The 22,590-nt window shown below is 33.5% G+C and overlaps 1 protein-coding gene and 1 long non-coding RNA gene across 2 annotated transcripts; one reads left to right on the top strand and one right to left on the bottom strand.

Moving 5' to 3' along the window:
• Positions 1 to 1,885: 1,885 nt before the first annotated feature.
• LOC109802978 (uncharacterized) lies at positions 1,886 to 3,433 on the bottom strand. The gene is made up of 3 exons (XR_002240129.3): positions 2,548 to 3,433; positions 2,354 to 2,438; positions 1,886 to 2,272 (listed from the first exon to the last, which is right to left on the bottom strand). It is a non-coding gene; the product is annotated as an uncharacterized LOC109802978 (long non-coding RNA).
• A 13,444-nt stretch (positions 3,434 to 16,877) lies between these two features.
• LOC109802305 (V-type proton ATPase subunit C) lies at positions 16,878 to 22,363 on the top strand. Its single transcript, XM_083072280.1, has 11 exons — positions 16,878 to 17,083; positions 17,191 to 17,259; positions 17,324 to 17,451; positions 17,535 to 17,634; positions 18,950 to 19,017; positions 19,099 to 19,240; positions 19,441 to 19,551; positions 19,772 to 19,897; positions 20,199 to 20,282; positions 20,372 to 20,451; positions 21,857 to 22,363. Exons 1-11 carry the CDS (start codon positions 16,970 to 16,972, stop codon positions 21,960 to 21,962), a joined length of 1,128 nt encoding a protein of 375 aa, XP_082928406.1. The 5' UTR covers positions 16,878 to 16,969; the 3' UTR covers positions 21,963 to 22,363.
• Positions 22,364 to 22,590: the final 227 nt, after the last annotated feature.

The following is a 22,590-nucleotide window of genomic DNA, read 5'->3' as shown; positions in this document are numbered from 1 at the left end:
ATATTTTATTAAAATAATTTTAATTATCACTCTTATTATTAGAAGCTAAAATGTAGCATTTTCTTCTAAGATTCTAATATTATGAAGTTAATCAAAATAAGGTTAATTGGTAGAAAAACTAAAATCCGTAATGTAACATATCCAACTATGATTTTTTGAAATAAATTATTTATAAACCTCATGAGATAACTTTGTCCTTATAATTAAAAGGTCAATAATGTCCTTAGACTCTTAATTAATAAAATTATCGTTATATTATGTGTTTATAGAGATGTAATAATAGGACTCGAAATGAGTTGAAGCTCATTAGGGACACTCTTGGCATGCATACGAGGGAGGGAAAATAAAAGAAAGGGAAGAATAGAAAGAAAGAAAATGAAAAGTAGAAAAAGAATAAAATAAAAGGTAGGATGAAAAACAAAGTTCTATATTAAATTTTTCATCTCAAATGAATGATCAATTATCTAACAAGTAGTGACTGAATAACGAGAAAAAAAAATACATATTTTGCTTTCAAAATTCAAGTAATATCCCTTTACAAAAGAGTTATATTTACTTTAATATTTTTAACCCGTTATCTTTTTGAATATATAATTTTTATATTTATTTCAATATCCCTTTTTAATATGTTATTTCTTTAAATATACCTTTTTCATATTTATTTTATTATATTTAAAAAAATATCAATAACTAAAAATAATTTTATATCACAATATAAATTATTTGTCATAAATCTAAAATATAATTTATATCTTCAAAGCTATATTATAACTTTAATTATAATAGAATATATATATATATATATATATATATATATATATATATATATATGTAGAGGAGGGTTCAAACGATACCGGTGTAACTTTTACTAAGTGTTACACTGCTCAATAACTTTAAATTAAATGTGAATTTTGTAAATCTAACCGTTAGATTGAAAACTTATATCACTTTATATGTGTATATCAAATTTTGTTAAAATTGAACAATAACTTGAGGGTAATCAAAGTGTTCATATTTTAGTATATTTTGAAATAAATATATTACGTCAATTTTGTTTTATAAGAATGAAGTATCAAATCATCTTGGATTAATATAAAATTTTGTATATATGATCTAAGAGTAAAGAACTTTCAATCTAACGGTTGAATTTACGAAATTCACATTTAATTTAAAGTTATTGAGTGGTGTAACACTTAGTAAAAGTTACACCGGTGTTGTTTGAACCCTCCTATATATATATATAGGAAAAACACATAATTTGGTCCCTTATAATAATTAATAGTTTTAATTTTGTCCCTCTATAATTTTTTGTTTCAATTTGGTCCCCAATAATTTAAAAAATGTCAATGTGGGACTTTCCGTCCAAATTTTACAAACGGTGTCAAATGTAGATGACGTGGATGCCACGTAGATGCATATATGGCAATCCTTCTTTAATGAACCTGGAACGGCCTGTTATAAAACCAGAACGGGTCGTTCTGATCCCACTCGTTATGTGTTAATTTTGTAACTGAAATGCCCCGTTCCAGATGCGAATGTAACACACAACGAGTGATTCAGAACGCACTACTACAAGACACGTTTTCTACATCGGTTCCGTGAAGCCATCTACATCGGTTCTGAAATTGATGTAGAATAGAGCGACGTAAAAAATATATAGATTTCTACATCGGTTCTCAGAACCGATGTAGATTAAAACATAAATCTACATTGATTTTAGGTGAACTGATGTAAAATTATATCCTCATCTACATCTGTTCATAGTTGAACGGATGTAGATTTGTATTTTTTTGTTGAAAAAATTTGTTTATTTTTAAGTTTTTCTTATTTAACCTATAAACACATCAAATCACCATACTTTTAACTCATTATTTAATAATTAATAAACACATCAAATCACCATACTTTTTTTTATATATACTTTAAGTAATTATTAAGACATGATCTACTACACAAGTTGCAACAAGTGTGTAAAGAACTTTAACTTTCCTCTAGTAATTGATAAGGGTCGCCTCCTCCAAAGGTTGTTCAAATGTCACAATTACTAGCTCAATGGAAGGTGCTTTCTCTAAAGGCAACAAAGCTGAGCTCTCCACAACTTCAGATGAATCATCTTGGGCTTTAGTTTTCTGCCCATGGACCCCCCTTTAGAATTTGTAGCAGCATTGTTCATGCCCATGGCTGAGGCATCAACAACTTTGGTCAACGCAACTTCTTTATTCAATGCTTCTGAAAAAGTTGCATTACTTTCCTCTGACAGCGATTTCAACAACTGGAATGAAGCAACCATCCTTTTAACATTATATTTTTATCTACAATATATAAAATGAAAATGAAGGGATGAACGACATACATATCCAAGGTGATCCCTGATTTGGGAAAAGGAACCGGCAGATTCCTTTAGGCTATGCCAGGCTTCTTCATCCACTCCAAGGAACCTGTCATTATTATTAGAATTTACAATAATTGGAATGAAGCAAGCATCCTTTCAACATTATATTTTTATCTACAATATATAAAATGAAAATGAAGGGATGAACGACATACATATCCAAGGTGATCCCTGATTTGGGAAAAGGAACCGACAGATTCCTTTAGGCTATGCCAAGCTTCTTCATCCACTCCAAGGAACCTGTCATTATTATTAGAATTTAATTAGAATGTAATTTTAGTCTTTAACTACATCATTCAATCACATATGAGATATGTACATAATAAGTTTTTATTGAGTTTTATAATAAATAATTTTCTAATTGATTCAAAGTATAAAATGTCAGGACAATTAAACTCTTATTTCTAATAGCATCCACAGTAGTTATGTCTTAACATTATGTTAAACTTAAGCAACTTTCTTAAAAAAAATCCATTGGAGAGAATCTAAGTGGCATATTGAGCAAACACAAAAAAGAGACGGTTTAAGCCAAGGTTCCATTTTTATACTAAAAAACAAGCACACTCCAAAGTCCAAACCAAACGAAACCCTCAAAACCCTAAACAAAACCCCTCTTATCGTCGTCGCAACCATGGCGGAGCTGAGACTCTCGAAGAGCCGCGACCTGACCTAAATCGAGCGCGTGGGTGCGCACTCCCACATCCGCAGCCTGGGGCTGGACTCCTCCTTCTCCCCATGCGCCGTCTCGAAGGGCATGGTGGGCTAGGTCGCCATGCGCAAGGCCGCCGGTGTCATCCTCCAGATGATAAGAGAGGGGAAGATCGTTAGGCCCGCCGTCCGTTGTTCAAGTGCGGCGGTGGCTCGTTGGAGCCGAAGTTCTCGACTAGAGTTTCGGTGTCGCGGCGGGTGTGCGCGGTAGAGGCTTCCCCACAATGCTAGGTCTAACCAAAATTGAACAGATTTCTTTGTTGAACAAGATGAACATAATGTTCTTCGTGGAGAAAGGGCTCCAACGCGAGCCAACATATGCGTCTCAATACTACATCGGTTACTGGGTGAACTGATGTAGATGTATTTGTAATTATTCACAAAATTGCCACCGTGCATTCAAAACGACATTGGTCCCACTAAAAACGATGTAAAACGCTCAATATTTACATCGGTCTCAGCCATAACCGATGTAAATATGCTTTACATTATACTCTTATTTACAAAAATGCCACCACATTCAATTTTTACATCATTTTTACCTAAACCGATGTAGAATTGACGATGTTGAACAATCACTTTCTAGTAGTGACGGGCCATTCTGGTTTCAGAACGGGCCATTCTGGTTTAAGCACGGCCCTTTCTGGATTAAGAACGAGCTGTTCTGAATTTTAAAACCTGAACCATTCAAGGTAATGAGTCAATAAGTTAGGATTTAATTGGTAGATTATTAATTGAACTACATGACTCAATTTCTATTAATTTTTTTAAAAAATATTCATGTCATATATATTTCATATTTATAAATTTTAATAAAGATTTTATATCATACCTTAAAAGAAGCTCCCAAAAAAGTGTAGTCAATATAATACTAACAAAATAATCAAATTATAGATTGGTTAAACCGCATAAATTAATATATAATTATAAATTTAAAGCATATTATATAAATATTATTTAAGTCAATATTGGTTTAGTGGCCACAAAAGTAGTATTAATTACATTCATTGGGTTTCCATGTTGTCTAAAATTACCTATATTTTTGTTGTGTAAAGAAATACATGAGAACATTGTTTTAAAACATAAACACAATCAATCACATTAATTAATATATAAATAAATATATAATTTATATTAGAGATATAGTATAAAATATTGTAGGTCACAAATATAACACTAGTGCATTGCTTCATTGGTTTCTATGGCTCTTATTATTTGGAAGCATGGGAGATTGAATCCTAACTTATCCAAAAGATTCCCCTTTTACTTTTTTTTTTGGATATTTTTATAAGGCATGAATCAGTGGTTGATAGACAGAAAAACATTGGAAAGCACAAACAATAGAATAATAGTCATTCTAAAGAGTGCATCAAGGAACTTGAAATCTAAAAGAAAATAGATAAATTGATTTGACCTACCTCTTACCAATTTAATGGTCCAACCAAAAAATCAGTTGGGTCACACAGTTCAAAACAGGTCAGTGACATATTCAATCCAATGAAAGACTCAAATTGATTAAGTCACCAAGTCTCAATTCAATCGATCCTGTAAACTTTTCTACCTCAAAAGGATTTAACAATATATTACTAAGAAAATGATGTACTTTTTAAAATTAAATTCTTTTACAATCAAAGGTAAAAGGATTCACACGTCTAAATTCACTATATAAAAACTCCAATTATATTAAACAAATAAAATAAGGATTAGTTTGCAAGTAGGAACAACATGACCTTTGCATATTCTCCAAAGAAATCAAATTTAACAATGGTATAAAAACTTTAAGTTTTCAAGGTAAAATATAAAGAAAACATAAACTATTCACTAAATATAATGTTACACTAATCTAAGAAAATCCCATCAAAAGAAAAATTGAAGGCTAAGCTTCCCCATCCTTAGGCTCAAACTCACCTACCTCAAGCATCAATGTCAAATCACACATTTTCACTTCTTAAGGACTCATGTAGACTCATGTTCTTAATTCTATATACATGTGGTATGAATCTCAAAATCAAACAAGGCACTTAAAGTCGAAGTAGTCTAAGAACACATGGATAAAACATAAGGCCACCACACAATAGACACCTAACTCCACACAATTCACTCTCAGTAGGAGGAATTGCATCAAGAATCATTTGGGGTATCATAGCTGAGCGTGGTCACCTCCCTACAACGTTAAAGGTTCTTCATTATAACACTCACGAGACCAAGGTGTAAGACCCTTCTACATAAAAACATATTTTCTTTTAAACAAACTATGCATGTATGCATTGACTCCAAGCACATCACATCAAACACAAAACAAATGCAGATGAAAAGTGCTACTTGGATTTTCTCGCAATCAAGTTTTTGCTTGAAGCTTCTCATATCACACATCATCTCACATCTCATCATTCACCAAGGTGTAAAATGTTGCACCCAATATTCCCAATTTAATCACAACATATCACACATCATACATCTCATAAGTCTTGACAACATCTCTTGAACTCTTATCTTATTCACAATTATTATCATTCTCATTTTTTCTCTCTAATTCCTCAATTATACTATCACTCTATCTTTTTCTCCTATTTAATTACATAATCAAAATTCTCATTTACTTCCCTCTTCTTTTATTATTTAAACATGCAACTCTCTCATACTCTTAAACTGTTGACATTGCACCTGATGAGGTATTCCTTGTGCCCAATACAGAGAGGTTAGGGGTCTCCCTATTGCATTTGTGTTTGGCATGGTTAAACTCCCACTCAATGAGACCACTCATGTAAAAATCAATGTCAAATAATTCTTAACAAGATATTACTTTTGGCCAACATAAGAGGTTAGGGGCCTCTCTGTGGATCTTGTTGTAACAGCCCATTTTTCAAGGGCCAAAGGCCCAATTCGTGGCCGGAACGGGACGTTTCAAAATTGAAACGGGTCATTCCGGAATAGGATGAATGCCTAAAAATGTAGTGGCAGAACGGGCCGTTCCAATTGAAGAATGGGCCGTTCTGGTTTGGAGAACGGGTCGTTCTGGAAGCAAAACGGGTCGTTCTGCTGGGTTTGAGAACGGGCCGTTCTGGTTTTAAAACGGGTCGTTCCAGTAGAGAAATTTACGTAGGTTTGAAGGGCCCAGAACGGGTCGTTCCGCTTTTAGAACGGGTCGTAGTGGTAGGTGAGCCAGAATTCCTATAAATAGGGGGCTTCACTTCTCATTTTTCACACACCTCTCATTCTCATTCTTTCTTCTCTTCTGTTCTCTCTTCTTTCCCTCTTCTTCTTTTTGAAGACCAAGAGGAATCTAGAGGAGGAGGTTTTGCCCTAGTTTTAGTTCTGGTTCCTGTTTAAGGAAAAAGAGGAGGAGGTTCTGCCCTAGTTCCTATTTATCCAGGTACGGGGGAAAATGGAATTATTTATATGTAGAGTTACATGAGGGAATCGGGTAGAGGAAGAACCCGTAGAATTATAAGTAATTTTATAATTATTTTCTATTTGAAGAATTATTATTCTTATATGATTCTGTATATATTTAGGACTATGAATATATATTTAATTTATAAGAATGATGATTAGAGATGGAGAAAGAAATTATAGAAAAGTGCCTGTAAGCTAGGTTTTGGGAAAATTAGATTATTTCTATTTGAGAAATTGATGATCCCATTAGATTCTGTATGTGTTGAGGATTAAAAATATATATTTAATTTGTAAGAATGATGATCTGAGAGGGAGAACGAAATTGTAGAAAAGTGTCTGTGAGTTAGGTTTTGGAATAATTGGGGATTTTACCGTTTATGTTAATATTATATTAAATTGGTAATTCCATTAATTATTATATTAATCTATAAATGTTATTGTTATGTCACTTGATGAAAAGTGATGATTTAGATGTGAATTGTTTGAGGGATATGTAAATCCTTATTTTGTTGGACTTATCTGTTGTGTATGTGATATGGAATTATGCATGGAATTGAAATATGAGATGGATGTTGTGTGGATATGATTATGACTGTGATTGTGGTACCTCACATCAATGACCAGGGATGGCACGGCCCCTGGGTAAGTGATGCTACAGGGAGGGCGTGACCCTGGCATGATGTGGGATGAGTGAGACAATTAACACGTATCACTTATGTCAATCGTGGCGTGGCCTTGACATAGTGTTAATTGTAAGAATTGTGTGGATTGTGATGTGATTGTGGTTCTTCACACCTATGACCAGGGGTGAGCACGACCCGAGATTGTTACATGAGTATCGTGACCTTGGTTAACATGTTAGGGGTGAGCACGGCCCTAGGTTAGGGGTAACGTGACCTTAGCACAGTGTTATATCAGGGGTGAGCACGGCTCTAGATTGTTACGTGGGTATCGTGACCTTGGTTAACATGTCAGGGGTGAGCACGACCCTAGGTTAGGGGTAACGTGACCTTGGCAAAGTGTTATATCAGGGGTGAGCACGGCCTTGGATTGTTAAATGGGTAGCGTGACCTTGGCATAGTGTGAAGTGCAAGATTTGTGATGATTGTTGTGATTGAGAATTATGATGTGATGACGATGCATGGTTGATTGATATACGTCATGCTGAAATATTTATGAATATTAAGTTACAACGAGATAATATGTTGTGTTTTCTTATGTGCTATATATATATAGATGTTTTCTTTTCTCACCGTACGATTTGTGGGTATTTTTAGGTGAGGAAGATCCGGCTTTGAGTGGCATCTAGGATGCCAAAAGTTGAATTGTGGGTGTGCTCTGATATTGTGACATCGGGGCAGAAAATTCTAGGATATAGATTTTTATATGTATTTTGAGTTATATCTTGTCTTTTGAAAACGATTTGTAAACTCTTAAATTTTACTTTCTAAGTTTTATTTCTAGTTATTTTGGATATTGAAGAAAGAACAGTTATGAAGTTTTATGTGAACCCTTTTACCAACGTTGAAAATTTTATTCTTTAAGTTTATTTACATGATTAATATTTATATATGTGTTGGGGTAGTAAGGGTGTCACATTTAGTGGTATCAGAGCAGGTCGATCCAATCGACCGTGATTTATGAGTCTACTATGCTTGTTTGGTAGATTAATAATGTGATGAATTGATTGTTGAACTTATTCATGTGCTAATTTGATGATTGATTATGTTGTTGTTTATTTATTTGTGTGCATTGTGTTCTCAGGATTTTTCTAATAGATATGATATAACTTGATGATGCTATTTTTGATTGCTCTTTGTTATTCTCATGATTGCTTAATTGTTTTGGTACTTCTTAAGAAGTAGTGGTAGAAGACAAGGTATCTTGCTAACCAACTAGAACTAGTGGAACCTTGGATGAGGGTGAGAAATTGACTTATCGAATGTATTAAGAGTTACGATCGGTGGCGTTTCTGAAAGCTATAGTAGTAGTGATTGAATCAAAGAGGTTATGTGTCAAGCATTAGAGCTTTGAGTGTTCTTGATGAAAGGTCAAAGTGTTGGTGATTTCCTTAAGTTTTGATGCTTGCATGTTAGTCTCTTTAGGGGTTAGGTTGCATGAGGATTTTATTTCAGCTCTAAGTCTTTTGTGGAATAGGTGAGTTATTTTCGTTTAGGGATTGTAGTTGGAAGCTTGGATATGATTTTAAGGTAGAAAGAAGTAAGTTTGGAAGGGTTGAGGTATTTTGTGGGATGTTAGTGCACTATTGTTGTCTAGTATAGGAGATGTTTTCGCTGTAGTTTTGTTATGCCAGTAGGAGTACCGTATTGATAGATTTAGATTTTGTGGTCTTCATGAAAGTTGTAGTCTTGGGAGTGATCTTTTCAATGGCACTGGAATCAGGTAAAATGAAGGTTTAGAACTCCAGTTATAGTTATTTTGGTAATCAGAGGCTAGTTGTAAGCGTTAAATATATCTGTTGTGATTTTTGAATTGTTAGCTAAGAAGAGGATCTATTCAGAATCTCATGTCTTCATAAGAGTTATAGCTTATTCTTTTATCTTTCTTTTGAGATAGGATTGAGATCATTGGACAAGTGTAACTCTCTAGGTATCATTTTTCTTGACAGTTATTGATGGGATATGTATGTTATCATGATGTTTTTGAGTTACTAGGCAATGCAAGGATAAAAATGATTTTGCTATGATGTTCTGAAGTGTTGTCATGTGGATTGTAAGGTTGTTCAAGGTTGTATGATGCTATGTGGTAAAATTAAGTTCATGCACATGCTATATGGTGTAAAGTAGTGATAGATTCATATATATGCTTGGGAAGGATATATATGAAGGTTTAAATAGGTATTCTAATATGATTTGATATGCATGTATGTGGATATGAGGATAGATGACCTTATGGATCAATTAGTGAATGTTTGTGTGTTTAGTGAGATTGACCTTAGGATGTGATATCATCATATTAGGTTTAATTGTGAAGATATATCCAAGATAGATTTAGGCTAAATTATCTAAGTATGATTTTTGATTGTATGAGGTGAGTGTTCTAGGCCCTGTAATTTCTTGCGGAGATATAACATAGATCTACCTAAGGTAGAAATTGTGCTTAAGTGGGAGATACCAAAAGTCAATTAGTGAGGTTAGGAGTTTTATTGAGATAGTTTATAGGAAATTTATTGAGTAAATTTTTATGATAGCGGTTCACGGTTTAGGCTGCTCTCATTTCTCTCGTCGCTACTACGAGAATTGCTGTTGCTTTCTTTTCCTCTGGTTATTAAGATGTTTCAGTTCACCAGGTTGTCTCTTGCCTACCCATGGATTCAGCAGTAGTTCAAAAGGTTAATCTATATCGGGCATTCCTGGACCTATGCTTTTTTTTTTTTAACTTCCCAAAGCATTTCGTCGCTTACTTCTCTGGGTCGCTTATTATTACCTTTGACTGGATTGACTAGGAAAGGGTTGCCTTTGTATGGGATAACAAATGTGAGAGTAGTTTTCAAACTCTTAAGGAAAGATTGACTAGTGTTAATACTACCGTATTTTAGTAAGTATTATGTGGTATATAGTGATGCTTCTAAGATGGGTTGGTTGGAGTATGGATGCAAGAAGGAAGGGTAGTAGCTTATGTGTCTAGATAATTGAAAATTCATGAGAGGAATTACCTTACCTATGATTTTAAGTTAGCAGTTGTAATATTTAGAAACACTTAGAGACACTGCTTATATGATTCTAAGCTTGAGGTATTTATTGATCATTAGAGCCTCAAATTTTGTTTGACTCGAAGGACTTGATTATGAGACAAAAGAGATAGTTGGAATTTTTGTGGACTTGGATTTCAATCTTAGTTGTTATTTGCGTAAAGTCAAAGTGATGGTTGATGCTTTGAGTAGGAACCCTCTACATTATTTTCCCTTATGACTAGAGAGATGAATCTTTTTGGCTCAAATTAGAGATTTAAGTTTGGATTATAAGGTTACCCTTAGTTGTGTGAGACTAAATATGACTTGAGTAACGAATGGATTGTTGAAGGAAATTGGAGACGTATAATTAATTGATTCATTTTGGTGACAAGATATGAGGCTATAGGATAGGATAAGGTGATGGATGAGAGTTTGACTTGGGTGTAGATGGAGTGGTGAAATTAGAGATCTGATATGAATACCGAGTGTACTTACGCTTAGGTGCTTGATCTTTAGAAATGATCATAGAAGTAAAACCAATATTGTGGTAGATGCCTTGATTATGATGACCTCTGATAAATCATTTTGATGATTTAAGGGTTGGATTTGATTGAAGAATTTAAGACTTATGTTTAGTGTGTGAGATTATCCTTAGGAGCATTGAATTGATTATGTTGAAAGTGACTAGTGAATTAATGGATGAGATTAAAGAAGCCTAGGAGTTAGAGTCTTTCTTAGTGAACCAAGTGGAAAAGATTGGTAGGGGTATAGATAACTTTTCTGAGTAGAAATTGATGTTGTTTTGAGGTGCAAGAACAAATTTGGGTGCTTAGTAACCTTCAATTAAGAAAGATGATTTTAGAGGAAGGACATTAGGAGCTACTGAGATGTATCGGGACCTTAGGAGGATGTATCAGAGTGGTACAGCGGAAACATGGTGGCCTAAGGTGAAGAGAGGAGTAGAGAAATTGTATACTCGTGTTTAGTATGCTAGAAGTCTTTAGGAATTTTTGTAGCACTTAGACGTCCCATTTTGGAAGTAAGATGATGAGTGGATAGGCCTTAATTGTAGGTTTGTCTGAGACGCTTAAGAGGTTGATTCTATTTGTGTTTTAGTGGATAGGCTCGCCAAGTTTACTTGTTTTGCCCTTAGATATCTTTTTGGTGAAATTGATAGAGTTGTACATCAATGAGGTAGTGAGGGTGCATAAGAATTAGAATGTAAGAAGCGAGGAGTCTATCATTGCAAAAATTTCGGGGACGAAATTTCATAAAGGAGGGGAGTATTGTAATAGCCCATTTTTCGTGGGCCGAAGGCCCAATTCGTGGCCGGAACGGTCCGTTTCAAAATTGAAACGGGCCGTTCAAGAATAGGATGAATTCCTAAAAATGTAGTGGCAGAACGGGCCGTTCCAATTGGAGAACGGGTCGTTCTGGTTTGGAGAACGGGTCATTCTGGTTTGGAGAACGGGCCGTTCTGGAAGCAAAACGGGCCGTTTTGCTGGGTTTGAGAACGAGCCGTTCTGGTTTTAGAACGAGCCGTTCCAGTTGAGAAATTTACGTAGGTTTGAAGGGCCCAGAACGGGCCGTTCCGCTTTTAGAATGGGTCGTAGTGGTAGGTGAGCCAGAATTCCTATAAATAGGGGGCTTCACTTCTCATTTTTCACACACCTCTCATTCTCATTCTTTCTTCTCTTCTCTCTTCTTTCCCTCTTCTTCTTTCTGAAGACCAAGAGGAATCTAGAGGAGGAGGTTTTGCCCTAGTTTTAGTTCCGGTTCCTGTTTAAGGAAAAAGAAGAGGAGGTTCTGCCCTAGTTCCTATTTATCCAGGTACGGGGGAAAAAGGAATTATTTATATGTAGAGTTACATGAGAGAATCGGGTAGAGGAAGAACCCGTAGAATTATGAGTAATTTTATAATTATTTTCTGTTTGAAGAATTATTTGTCTTATATGATTCTGTATATATTTAGGACTATGAATATATATTTAATTTGTAAGAATGATGATTAGAGAGGGAGAATGAAATTATAGAAAAGTGCCTGTAAGCTAGGTTTTGGGAAAATTAGATTATTTCTATTTGAGAAATTGATGATCTCATTAGATTCTGTATGTGTTGAGGATTAAAAATATATATTTAATTTGTAAGAATGATGATCTGAGAGGGAGAACGAAATTGTAGAAAAGTGCCTGTGAGTTAGGTTTTGGAATAATTGGGGGTTTTACCGTTTATGTTAATATTATATTAAATTGGTAATTCCATTAATTATTATATTAATCTATGAATGTTATTATTATATCACTTGATGAAAAGTGATGATTTAGATGTGAATTGTTTGAGGGATATGTAAACCCTTATTTTGTTGGACTTATCTGTTGTGTATGTGATATGGAATTATGCATGGAATTGAAATATGAGATGGATGTTGTGTGGATATGATTATGACTATGATTGTGGTACCTCACATCAATGACCAGGGATGGCACGGCCCCTAGGTAAGTGATGCTACAGGGAGAGCGTGACCCTGGCATGATGTGGGATGAGTGAGACAATTAACACGTATCACTTATGTCAATTGTGGCGTGGCCTTGACATAGTGTTAATTGTAAGAATTGTGTGGATTGTGATGTGATTGTGGTTCTTCACACCTATGACCAGGGGTGAGCACGGCCCGAGATTGTTACATGAGTATCGTGACCTTGGTTAACATGTTAGGGGTGAGCACGGCCCTAGGTTAGGGGTAACGTGACCTTGGCACATTGTTATATCAGGGGTGAGCACGGCCTTGGATTGTTAAATGGGTAGCGTGACCTTGGCATAGTGTGAAGTGCAAGATTTGTGATGATTGGTGTGATTGAGAATTATGATGTGATGACGATGCATGGTTGATTGATATACGTCATGCTGAAATATTTATGAATATTAAGTTACAACGAGATAATATGTTGTGTTTTCTTATGTGCTATATATATAGATGTTTTCTTTTCTCACCGTATGATTTGTGGGTATTTTTAGGCGAGGAAGATCCGGCTTTGAGTGGCATCTAGGATGCCAACAGTTGAATTGTGGGTGTGCTCTGATATTGTGACATCGGGGCAGAAAATTCTAGGATATAGATTTTTATATGTATTTTGAGTTATATCTTATCTTTTGAAAACGATTTGTAAACTCTTAAATTTTACTTTTTAAGTTTTATTTCTAGTTATTTTGGATATTGAAGAAAGAACAGTTATGATGTTTTATGTGAACCATTTTACCAACGTTGAAAATTTTATTCTTTAAGTTTATTTACATGATTAATATTTATATATGTGTTGGGGTAGTAAGGGTGTCACACTTGTACCCGATGTGTTACTTCCCACGCCTAATGTATAGAGGACAAATCCTCTCTACTCTTGTCACACCATACACCATGAACTTGCGCTCAATGTGATTGTGAATTCTGTACTTCGTAGAGCCACGATTGGGGTTCCTCAAACCTCTCTAATTCACCCTTAACACTTACCTACTTAGTTCTTTTGATCAATTACCCTTAATCTACATATATAACATTTATTTAACATCAATTAACATTGAATCATCCAATTCATACAAAATCTCCAATTTATTGTGTAACCTAATCCTCAAATATTCAAACACATAATAAAGTATAGTTCATAATATCAATTCACGAAAATTACAATTGTTTCGGTATGCCTAAAAGTCCAACATCGCTTATGAGTCGAGACTAAGGGTAGTTTATAAACATCCTCCCTCCTTAACCCACAGAGACGCCTTTTAAAGGACAAAGTCATGACTGTTATGTGGAAGGTTTCGTCATTGACATCCATGCCAAACTATTTTCTATTGTTATGATTTTATAATTACTTTCTGTTGCTTCACATCCTCAAGTGATTGAAATTTTGTGTAATTGCCTATTTGTTGCTGAAGAACTATGAGTCTCCTCATAATGATTCAATGAAATGTTAGGTTTGAATATATTTTGTATAAATACATTGGTAGACTTTGACATTCAAAAGTTTGCAACAAAAAAAATTGTCATAAATTTTTTTAGATATGCATGCAAAAATGAATATCGGTAATTATCAAAAGTTTATTGAAATTGTTGTCGTACCGGAACGAATACAATTACGAGTCCTCGTATTAATTTTGCATAATGTTATCAAGATATGCTTCCGATGGAATAATACTAAGGCCAAGAAAACCAAGATGTGATATATTGAAGGAGGCAAGAGGAATTGATTAGTGTTGAAAAATCATAGGAGGAGTGGACCTACTTTTGGGCCTTAGCTCCTACGTTTTTATTAGCATAGAATTTATTCTTATTTCCAATTTTACCCTTATCTTTAATTTTCGAATTTTATCCTTGTATTTTGGGTATCTTAGTCATAGGATTTATTTTCTTTTGTATTTCCCATTTTACCCTTGTATTATGGGGTTCTTTAGATCATAGATTTTTAATTTTGGGCTAAGGTATTTAATTAGGGAGCTAGACGCATTTTTGGTGGTGTTTGGACCTATTTTTGGACTTAGAAAGGCTTAGGGCAAAGGTTGCATGGTCTTATCATGCACCTAGATGTAGTCTAACTAAACCCAAAGATTCCATCCTTGGTCACCAAGTTGCATCTAGGGTTAATTTGGGTTTCATTTGGTGTGCATTTGACATTGTAAATTTCGGTCAATGCAACCCTAGATGTCTCACACTCTTATAAATACCCTAGGCACCACACCTTGTAAATACTTTGGATATTGAATATAAAGATAGCCTTTTGTGCCTTTATATCTTTTCTTAGTCACCCTTGGCTAATTCAGCCACCTCTCTCCCATCTCCACCTTGAGAGAAACAACCCTAGAAGTGACCTTCATCATCATGAAGTGAGCCAACCCTAGAGTACCCTTCTCAAGCATTTCCTCAAACACCTTCTACCCAACCTCCATTTTCATCCATTCTATCATCATCCACCCTAAAACCTTGTGCCACCTTTGAAGAATTTGATCCTTGGAGAAGGCGTCCTATTCTTTGTTGATCATCTCAAGTTCATGCAAGTAAGGATGCCATTAGCTTCCAATCCACTCACAAAAAAGTATTTAATTAGTTTGTTTGTAAATTACAATTTTAGTTAAAGTAGTAATTTATCAACTAATTAATTTATAGAATAATTATAATATTTTTTTAAAAATAATTACTAATTATTTAATTTTATTTTTAAAATTAAATATCTCTCTATATATATATAACAAAAAAAATTAGTTAAAAAATCGTGTTGAAGAACTCAACTTCTTAATGGTTCGGAAAAACATTAAAAAAAAAGTTGATATTGAAAAAATAATCCCTTATTTTGGTGAATATTTATTTATTTATTATGATATAAAAATGAAAATTTTTTTCTAGAACACTAATCATCATTTTCTGTAGTAAGATAATTAATTTTTATAATAATTATTTTAAAAATAAAATAGAGTACATAATGATAATAACATTCAAATACAAGTATATATTTTTTCAAATTTTAAAATAATTAAATTTTAACTCCAATGTACATGTTAAAGATTTATGATATATAACTAAAATTTATAATAAATTATATATATATATATATATATAGTATTTAAATATATAAATCACATTCAAAATTAATATAAATAGATATTTTGAACATATAAAATATATTTTAGATTTAGGATAAACATTTTATATTGTGATAGAATATTATTTTTAAGTTTTAAATGTATTTTGCCCTTAAAGTATAGTAATTAGTGTAATTTTAGTCTCTCATCTTTTAATTAAATAATTTTAGTTCATTAATTTTGATTTATCAAGTATCATAGTCGTTATGCAATTTTTGCTTTTTCAATTTTTCATTAAATAAATTTAATTTTTAAAATATTATAATTGTATAATTTTAGTTTTGAAGTATCACAATTTCAAGTGTAAAAAAAAGTACCACAATTATGCAAATCTTTATCAAAGTTACATATATTAGTAATTTTAGTATTAATAAATATATCATTTAATACATGAATGAAAAATTATAATATATGTAACTTAATAAATAGGTAAAAAATTGATTAATTAATTATAATACTTGAAAAATTAAAATTTGAAAGTCAAGATCACATAATTATTATAATACTAGAAGAGTAAAAAGAAACGTAATTAAGCATACTTTTAAATATGAATAATTTATTTAAAAAAAACTACAATTTATTTCATAAATAAATATAATAAATAAAAAAGATAAATTAGATAAACAACTAAAAAAAACCCTTTCTTCAAAAAAAAAAAAAATTCCTAAAAGGGTAGTCATTTTTGTTTAACATGCAAGTGTGAATAATAAAAATAGTTATTTCAAAAGTAACGAAGATCCGCTTTCATTCCTACTTTAGGCATGGAAGTGAAAAGAATAATTTTCCTTACCTAATAATAAAAAATTATACCTCTTTATAAAATATATATATATATATATATATATATATATATATATATATTAAAATTAGATGTATTATAAAATTATACTATTTTTTTTTTTTAAAATATGATCTACTCAATACCTTAAAACTACTGAGAACTAATGGGAATATAGCTTGTGTTGACAAAGCCATGAAATTATACTTATGATATACACATTTTTTTTATGTTATATATATATAAATAAATAAAAAAGGTAATTTAATAGGGAAGAAAAGATGAAAGGAAGGTGAAAGTGTAGGAAATTTCTTGTAGAGGCAATGATTAAGAAGGATTGTGATCCGATCTGTGATTGAGAGGAAAGGAAGTTATGGCGAGCAGGTACTGGGCTGTGTCTCTTCCCGTTCACGACTCCGCTTCTCAACTCTGGAACCAATTGCAGCAGCGAATCTCCACCCATTCCTTCGACACTCCTCTCTACAGAGTCTGTATATATATTAATATAATCAAACAAACTCTCTCTCTCTCTCTCTCTCTCTTTTTCTATTTCCCATTTCTCTCTTACATTCATTCCCGATCTCTCCCTCGCAGTTCAACATCCCCAACCTCCGCGTCGGAACCCTAGATTCTCTCCTCTCTCTCAGCGATGATCTCGCCAAGGTAACTCCCTCTCTCTCTCTCTCTAATTTCGATTTTCCTTCTTCACCTGCTTCCTCTCTTTCAGTCCAACAATTTCGTCGAGGGCGTCTCGCACAAGATCAGGCGCCAGATTGAGGAGCTCGAGAGGCTTTCCGGCACCGACGCCGGCGGCCTCACCGTCGACGGCGTCCCCGTCGATTCCTACTTGACCAGGTTCGCTTTTCCTTCGCCGTTTATAATCTCTCATGTCCGATTTTCTCTGTGTGTTTTTATTTGCGCTCTTTTCATTGGTCCAGGTTTGTTTGGGATGATGCTAAGTACCCGACCATGTCGCCTTTGAAGGAGATCGTCGATGGTATTCACAGTCAAGTGGCAAAGATCGAGGATGATCTCAAGGTTTGTTACATTTAGGTATTTGTAGTTGCAAGTGGTGGTTTTCTGTTTTTTTTTCATTCTTGGCCTTTGTTGTGTTACATCTTTCCTTTACTGTGAGATGTTGCAACTGTTTAGCTTACATTATAGCTAACTGAGGGTTTTGGAGTTTGGTTAGTTATGTTACGTGGTTGCTGGGCTTGTATATATTTGTTAATGGTGTGTAGTAAGTGAGGTGGAGTTGGTAATTCAGTTAGTGTTGACCTTTTTTCTGGTTATTTATTTATTTTTTGGGCTTGGGGGTGGGGGAGGAGGGATGGTACATGCTTAAATTCAGAATTGATGTCGAATTAGAATAATTTTGGATCCTTTAAATTGGAAGGGGTTCAGTTTAGAAGGAAAAGTGAGGGATCTCAAACCATTGATTGATATTTCGATATTTTAAGATTTCTCATTTTTCCTCCCTAGTGAACACCTCACTTTAGATTGGTCGAGTCCAATTTAATCAATTGTATGCTTTGTTTAGGTCAGTAATCAGTATGCTAAAAGTTTGTCGACTTTGATTTGCCTGCTTTAGGGTTCCCTGAACTTTAATTGCAAGTTAAAACACGACATCTGATTAGGCAACCTTTTCTATGACGCCACTATCGAACTGTCAACTGTGGTCAGTTTGGTAGACCGTAGACCTAATGTAACTCAATCTAAGGTTGGTTTTGTAGTCATGCAAGAAAAAAAAAAAGGAAAAAGATAGAACCTGTCAATTCCACGCTTGTGGTGATGGTTTATCGTCATATAAGTGATAAATGATTCACCTTTGTCTCTGTGTTTTATCTTGCAGACACAGATAGATACCCTTTGTTCTCATGCTAACATGTTCCTTGATGACCTCTATTGGAGTTTTTCATTCTTTATATTGAGTGACTTATAGTTAGAGGATCTCAGTTTGTCCAATAACATGGAGAATTTTCATTGATAAATTAATCCTGAAGATAAGGAAGACTGTACTTCTGTTTTTTGGGTTCAATTCTCAAATACCACAGGCCACTTTATCCTGTGGATTTTACATTGGTACTGTTCTGGTCATCATCTGTGATACTAATTTCAGCTTGGTCTCTCACTTTTAAAGGATTTTATTTTAGATCCTAAAGTTACATGACAATTTATTGTGATCCACCTTAGCCATGAATTATGAGAGGCACCACTAAAGTAATTTTCCCTTTCCCATAATTATGAATTTTGTTCTTTTCTGAATAATAAATTAAAGAACAACATCCCTGCTTATTTTGTAAGTTGTAGATTAAATTTTCTGTTTGGCTCTTGAAATTGTCTTTCATGGCAGGTTCGTGTTTCAGAGTATAACAATATCCGCAGTCAACTTAATGCTATCAATCGAAAGCAAACTGGAAGGTAGGTGGATGTTTCTATGAATGATTTAACGTTCAAAAATAGTATATTCTATTTCTTTACTAACCTACTCATCTATTTCAGCTTAGCAGTCCGTGATCTTTCAAACTTGGTAAAACCTGAGGACATTATAACTTCAGATCATTTAACTACCCTCCTTGCAATTGTTTCCAAGTATTCACAGAAGGATTGGCTCTCAAGCTATGAAACGTTGACAAGTTATGTGGTAAGTAATACCATATTCACTCAGATCTGAATTTCTTTTGCTACATCCTTTGGATTATTGTTGATGGATCTTAGTTGCAAAATCCCTGTAATTCATCTCAATAGTTCAATGATGTTTTTCACACTATTGAATAATTCTTCTGAGCATTTTTTACTTGCTTTTTTTCTTTATGCTGATACTGTTTAGGATAAATATTTTAGGTCCCCAGGTCTTCTAAGAAGTTGTTTGAGGATAACGAATATGCTCTTTATACCGTGACACTCTTCAATCGTGATGCGGATAATTTTAGAACTAGTGCACGGGAAAAAAGGGTTCCAAGTAAGTATTTTTATTAATATACATATTTATTGTCTTCAATTTGTTAATATTGGTAATATCTGTACTCTCTAAGATTTTTATCCTTCCGCATTTTAATGGAAAGTTGTGGGATGAAGGAATGCATGAGACAGTTAGTGCCAAGTGTTAGTAATTTAGTATCAATTACTGAGTTGATGAAAGGTGGTTGATTGAACTTTATGCCACTGTATTCAGATTCGCGACTTTGAATACAGTCCAGAAACACATGAGAACCGAAAGCAGGAATTAGAAAAACTTATGCAAGATCAGGAAAGATTGAGGACTTCTCTGTTGCAATGGTGCTATACCAGTTATGGAGAGGTATTATTTATGTATTTATTACTTCATTTAATTTGTAGAGACCCCCTAGAATATTATAAGGCAGAATTACAGGTAGTGGTAAAACTGGATTTCTTATACCTTAATGGGTCTGTTTCTGTACTAGCCTATCTGGGACTGCCATTACCGAGTAGTCCTTAGTTTGTTTGTGCTAATTTAGTAGCATTTATTGTCCTTAATTTTTTACTTGTCTCACGTTGTATCACTCAACACTTTTTCTTGTCTTGTTATCATAAAGTGCCTTGTTCTTGCTCACTACTTTTTACTTCATATTTTTCCAAAGGTTTTCAGTTCCTGGATGCACTTCTGTGCTGTGCGTTTATTTTCTGAGAGCATTCTGAGATATGGTTTGCCACCATCTTTCTTGGTAATATACTCTTATAAAATCAAAGTTCAGTTTAATCACCCCTGCCTCCCTATTTTCAAATACTGATCACTTAGCACTGTGTATTTCAGGCATGTGTTTTAGCTCCTACTGTAAAATCCGAGAAGAAAGTCCGATCCATCCTTGAAGGATTGAGTGATAGCACAAACAGGCAAGTGGTTTATTAATGTCTATGATGTATGGTATAAAATATGGCCCTTGGTCATTTTAAGCACTGCCAAGGCTATTATGCAGAGACACGCAGAAGATGGATTGAAGATCCAATTTTTTCCCTTTTTTTATTTGGGAAGGGGGGGGGGGGGAGTGGTTAAGATCTACGTCTGGTTTTATTATTTTGGTGCTGTGTTGGATACCTGAGTTTCATGCAACATATTTTTATAATTCTTTAAAAGACTTGAACTCCAAACAGGGGTCATATTTTAACATTTAGGAAAAGAGACTGCATGTTCGGTGCTTTTTTTTTTACTAGTCATCACAAACCTGAATCCTTGACTAATTTAAACTCATTTGAGAGGTCGGTATGCTTTACAACTAGATGAAAGTGGAGTGAAATTTAACAAAAGAAATTTGTTTGTGCTTTGCTTTATACATATACCACTAGTATTTGAGCCTATGCCTTTCGAAGGTTAAATGTTTATATATACAAATAAGTTATATTTAAAATTTGTATAAATATATATTTTTAAACATATAAATTATATTTTATAATATTGTAGCACAAAATTATTTTTAATTATTAATAATTTATCTTTAAAATATTAGAACTTAATTCATAAATAAATATAACAAATTAGAAATTGAATTAGCTAAGAAGTTAAAAGAATCCCAAAACGCTCATGTTCAAGAATAATTCCTAAAAACACTCACATGATTTGCGTTTAATTTATAGAAGTTAGATTCAAAATGACAAATATGGTACTGGACTCTTTGCAGTTTCCAATATCCAGCAGTTTAAAACATTGGAAGTCCTTGATAGTAGATAGTTATTTTAAATTTTAAAACTCTTCTATTCTCTCTTGAAGTTCTCTTAATAAAAAAAAGATTAAGATGGTAGAAAACCAACCTTACGAGTTTCCCTGTTAATTAGATATTTGATCTTTCTAATTATGGGACTAGACTCTAGAGTCGCAATTTCTTTTTCATTGAATGTGAGGAGCCTCTGTGTGGGGCAGGGGAGGAGTGATTTTTGTGAGGGTCAATCGTATGTGTGAAATAAAAGGATTGCATTTTGATCAATATTGGTTTGAATTGTTAAGATTAAAATATCAAGTACTGCGACTTTGAATTAGTCATATGATTTCATTAAAATCATGTGACATGTCTATCATAATGTGACAACTTGAAATCTTTACTATTACGGATATAACAGTCGAGATTCCTTCCTTGTTTATGTGCGTATTCTAATTATGTCTGCTCATAAACTCAATTCAGGTACTTGTGATCCTGTATGATGCTTTAGCAGATCTTGCCTTCCTTTAATATTGTGATTCACTTAAGATAATGTTTAATTTGACTATTTTTACATGCTCATTGCACCTTCAAAAACTTGTGTGCAGTGCATACTGGAAGGCCGAGGATGAAGTAGGTGCTGGGATGGCTGGCCTAGCAGGTGGTGATGCCGATGCTCACCCCTATGTTTCTTTCACTATCAATCTTGTTTGAAAGTTCGTTAAGGTGGCTCCTTTGGGCAGCAATAATGCCAATGCGAACAGGGTTTGGATGGAGATATTGTACATTACGATCATATTTCATTCTTTCTTATTTATCTATATAATTGAAGCAATCAAAGTTTCAGGAGGGTCTAACGAATTCAATATTAAGGGTAGCGTCTGGTGCCAGGATCGACCATTAGCAACTTGTATTGTTTCTTGTTTCTTGTTTGCGATTATGAGAACTTGGAGAGGTGACATTTTTCTCATCCCTTTAGAGAATAATACAGCCCTTAAGAGTGTAATAATAAATTGTTATTCGTATGTAATAAGGTTGTTTAGAGATGTTTTGCTATGCATCTATTTACAGTTACATTATTTAAATATTAAAAAAACATTACATTTTATTTGCGATATCATATGTAATCATTTTTATTTTTATTTATATACATATTTCGTAAAAAAAAATACGTCTTAAACTTAAACAAATCAATTTTGTATTATCCCGTTTTGATGTTTGCAAAATATTTAATTTGTATATACCTGTTTGTGGTGGAATTCGTTTAAGTCCTTTTTATTTGAACTAACACGAATTTATTTCGATTTAGGTATTTTACGGCTAAACTTTCTTAAAGAATGGA

Source organism: Cajanus cajan, chromosome 4 (assembly GCF_000230855.2).
Source record: "Cajanus cajan strain Asha chromosome 4, NIPB_CcT2T_4, whole genome shotgun sequence".
NCBI classification, from domain to species: domain Eukaryota; kingdom Viridiplantae; phylum Streptophyta; class Magnoliopsida; order Fabales; family Fabaceae; genus Cajanus; species Cajanus cajan.
This window is presented reverse-complemented; position numbering and strand designations above follow the sequence as displayed.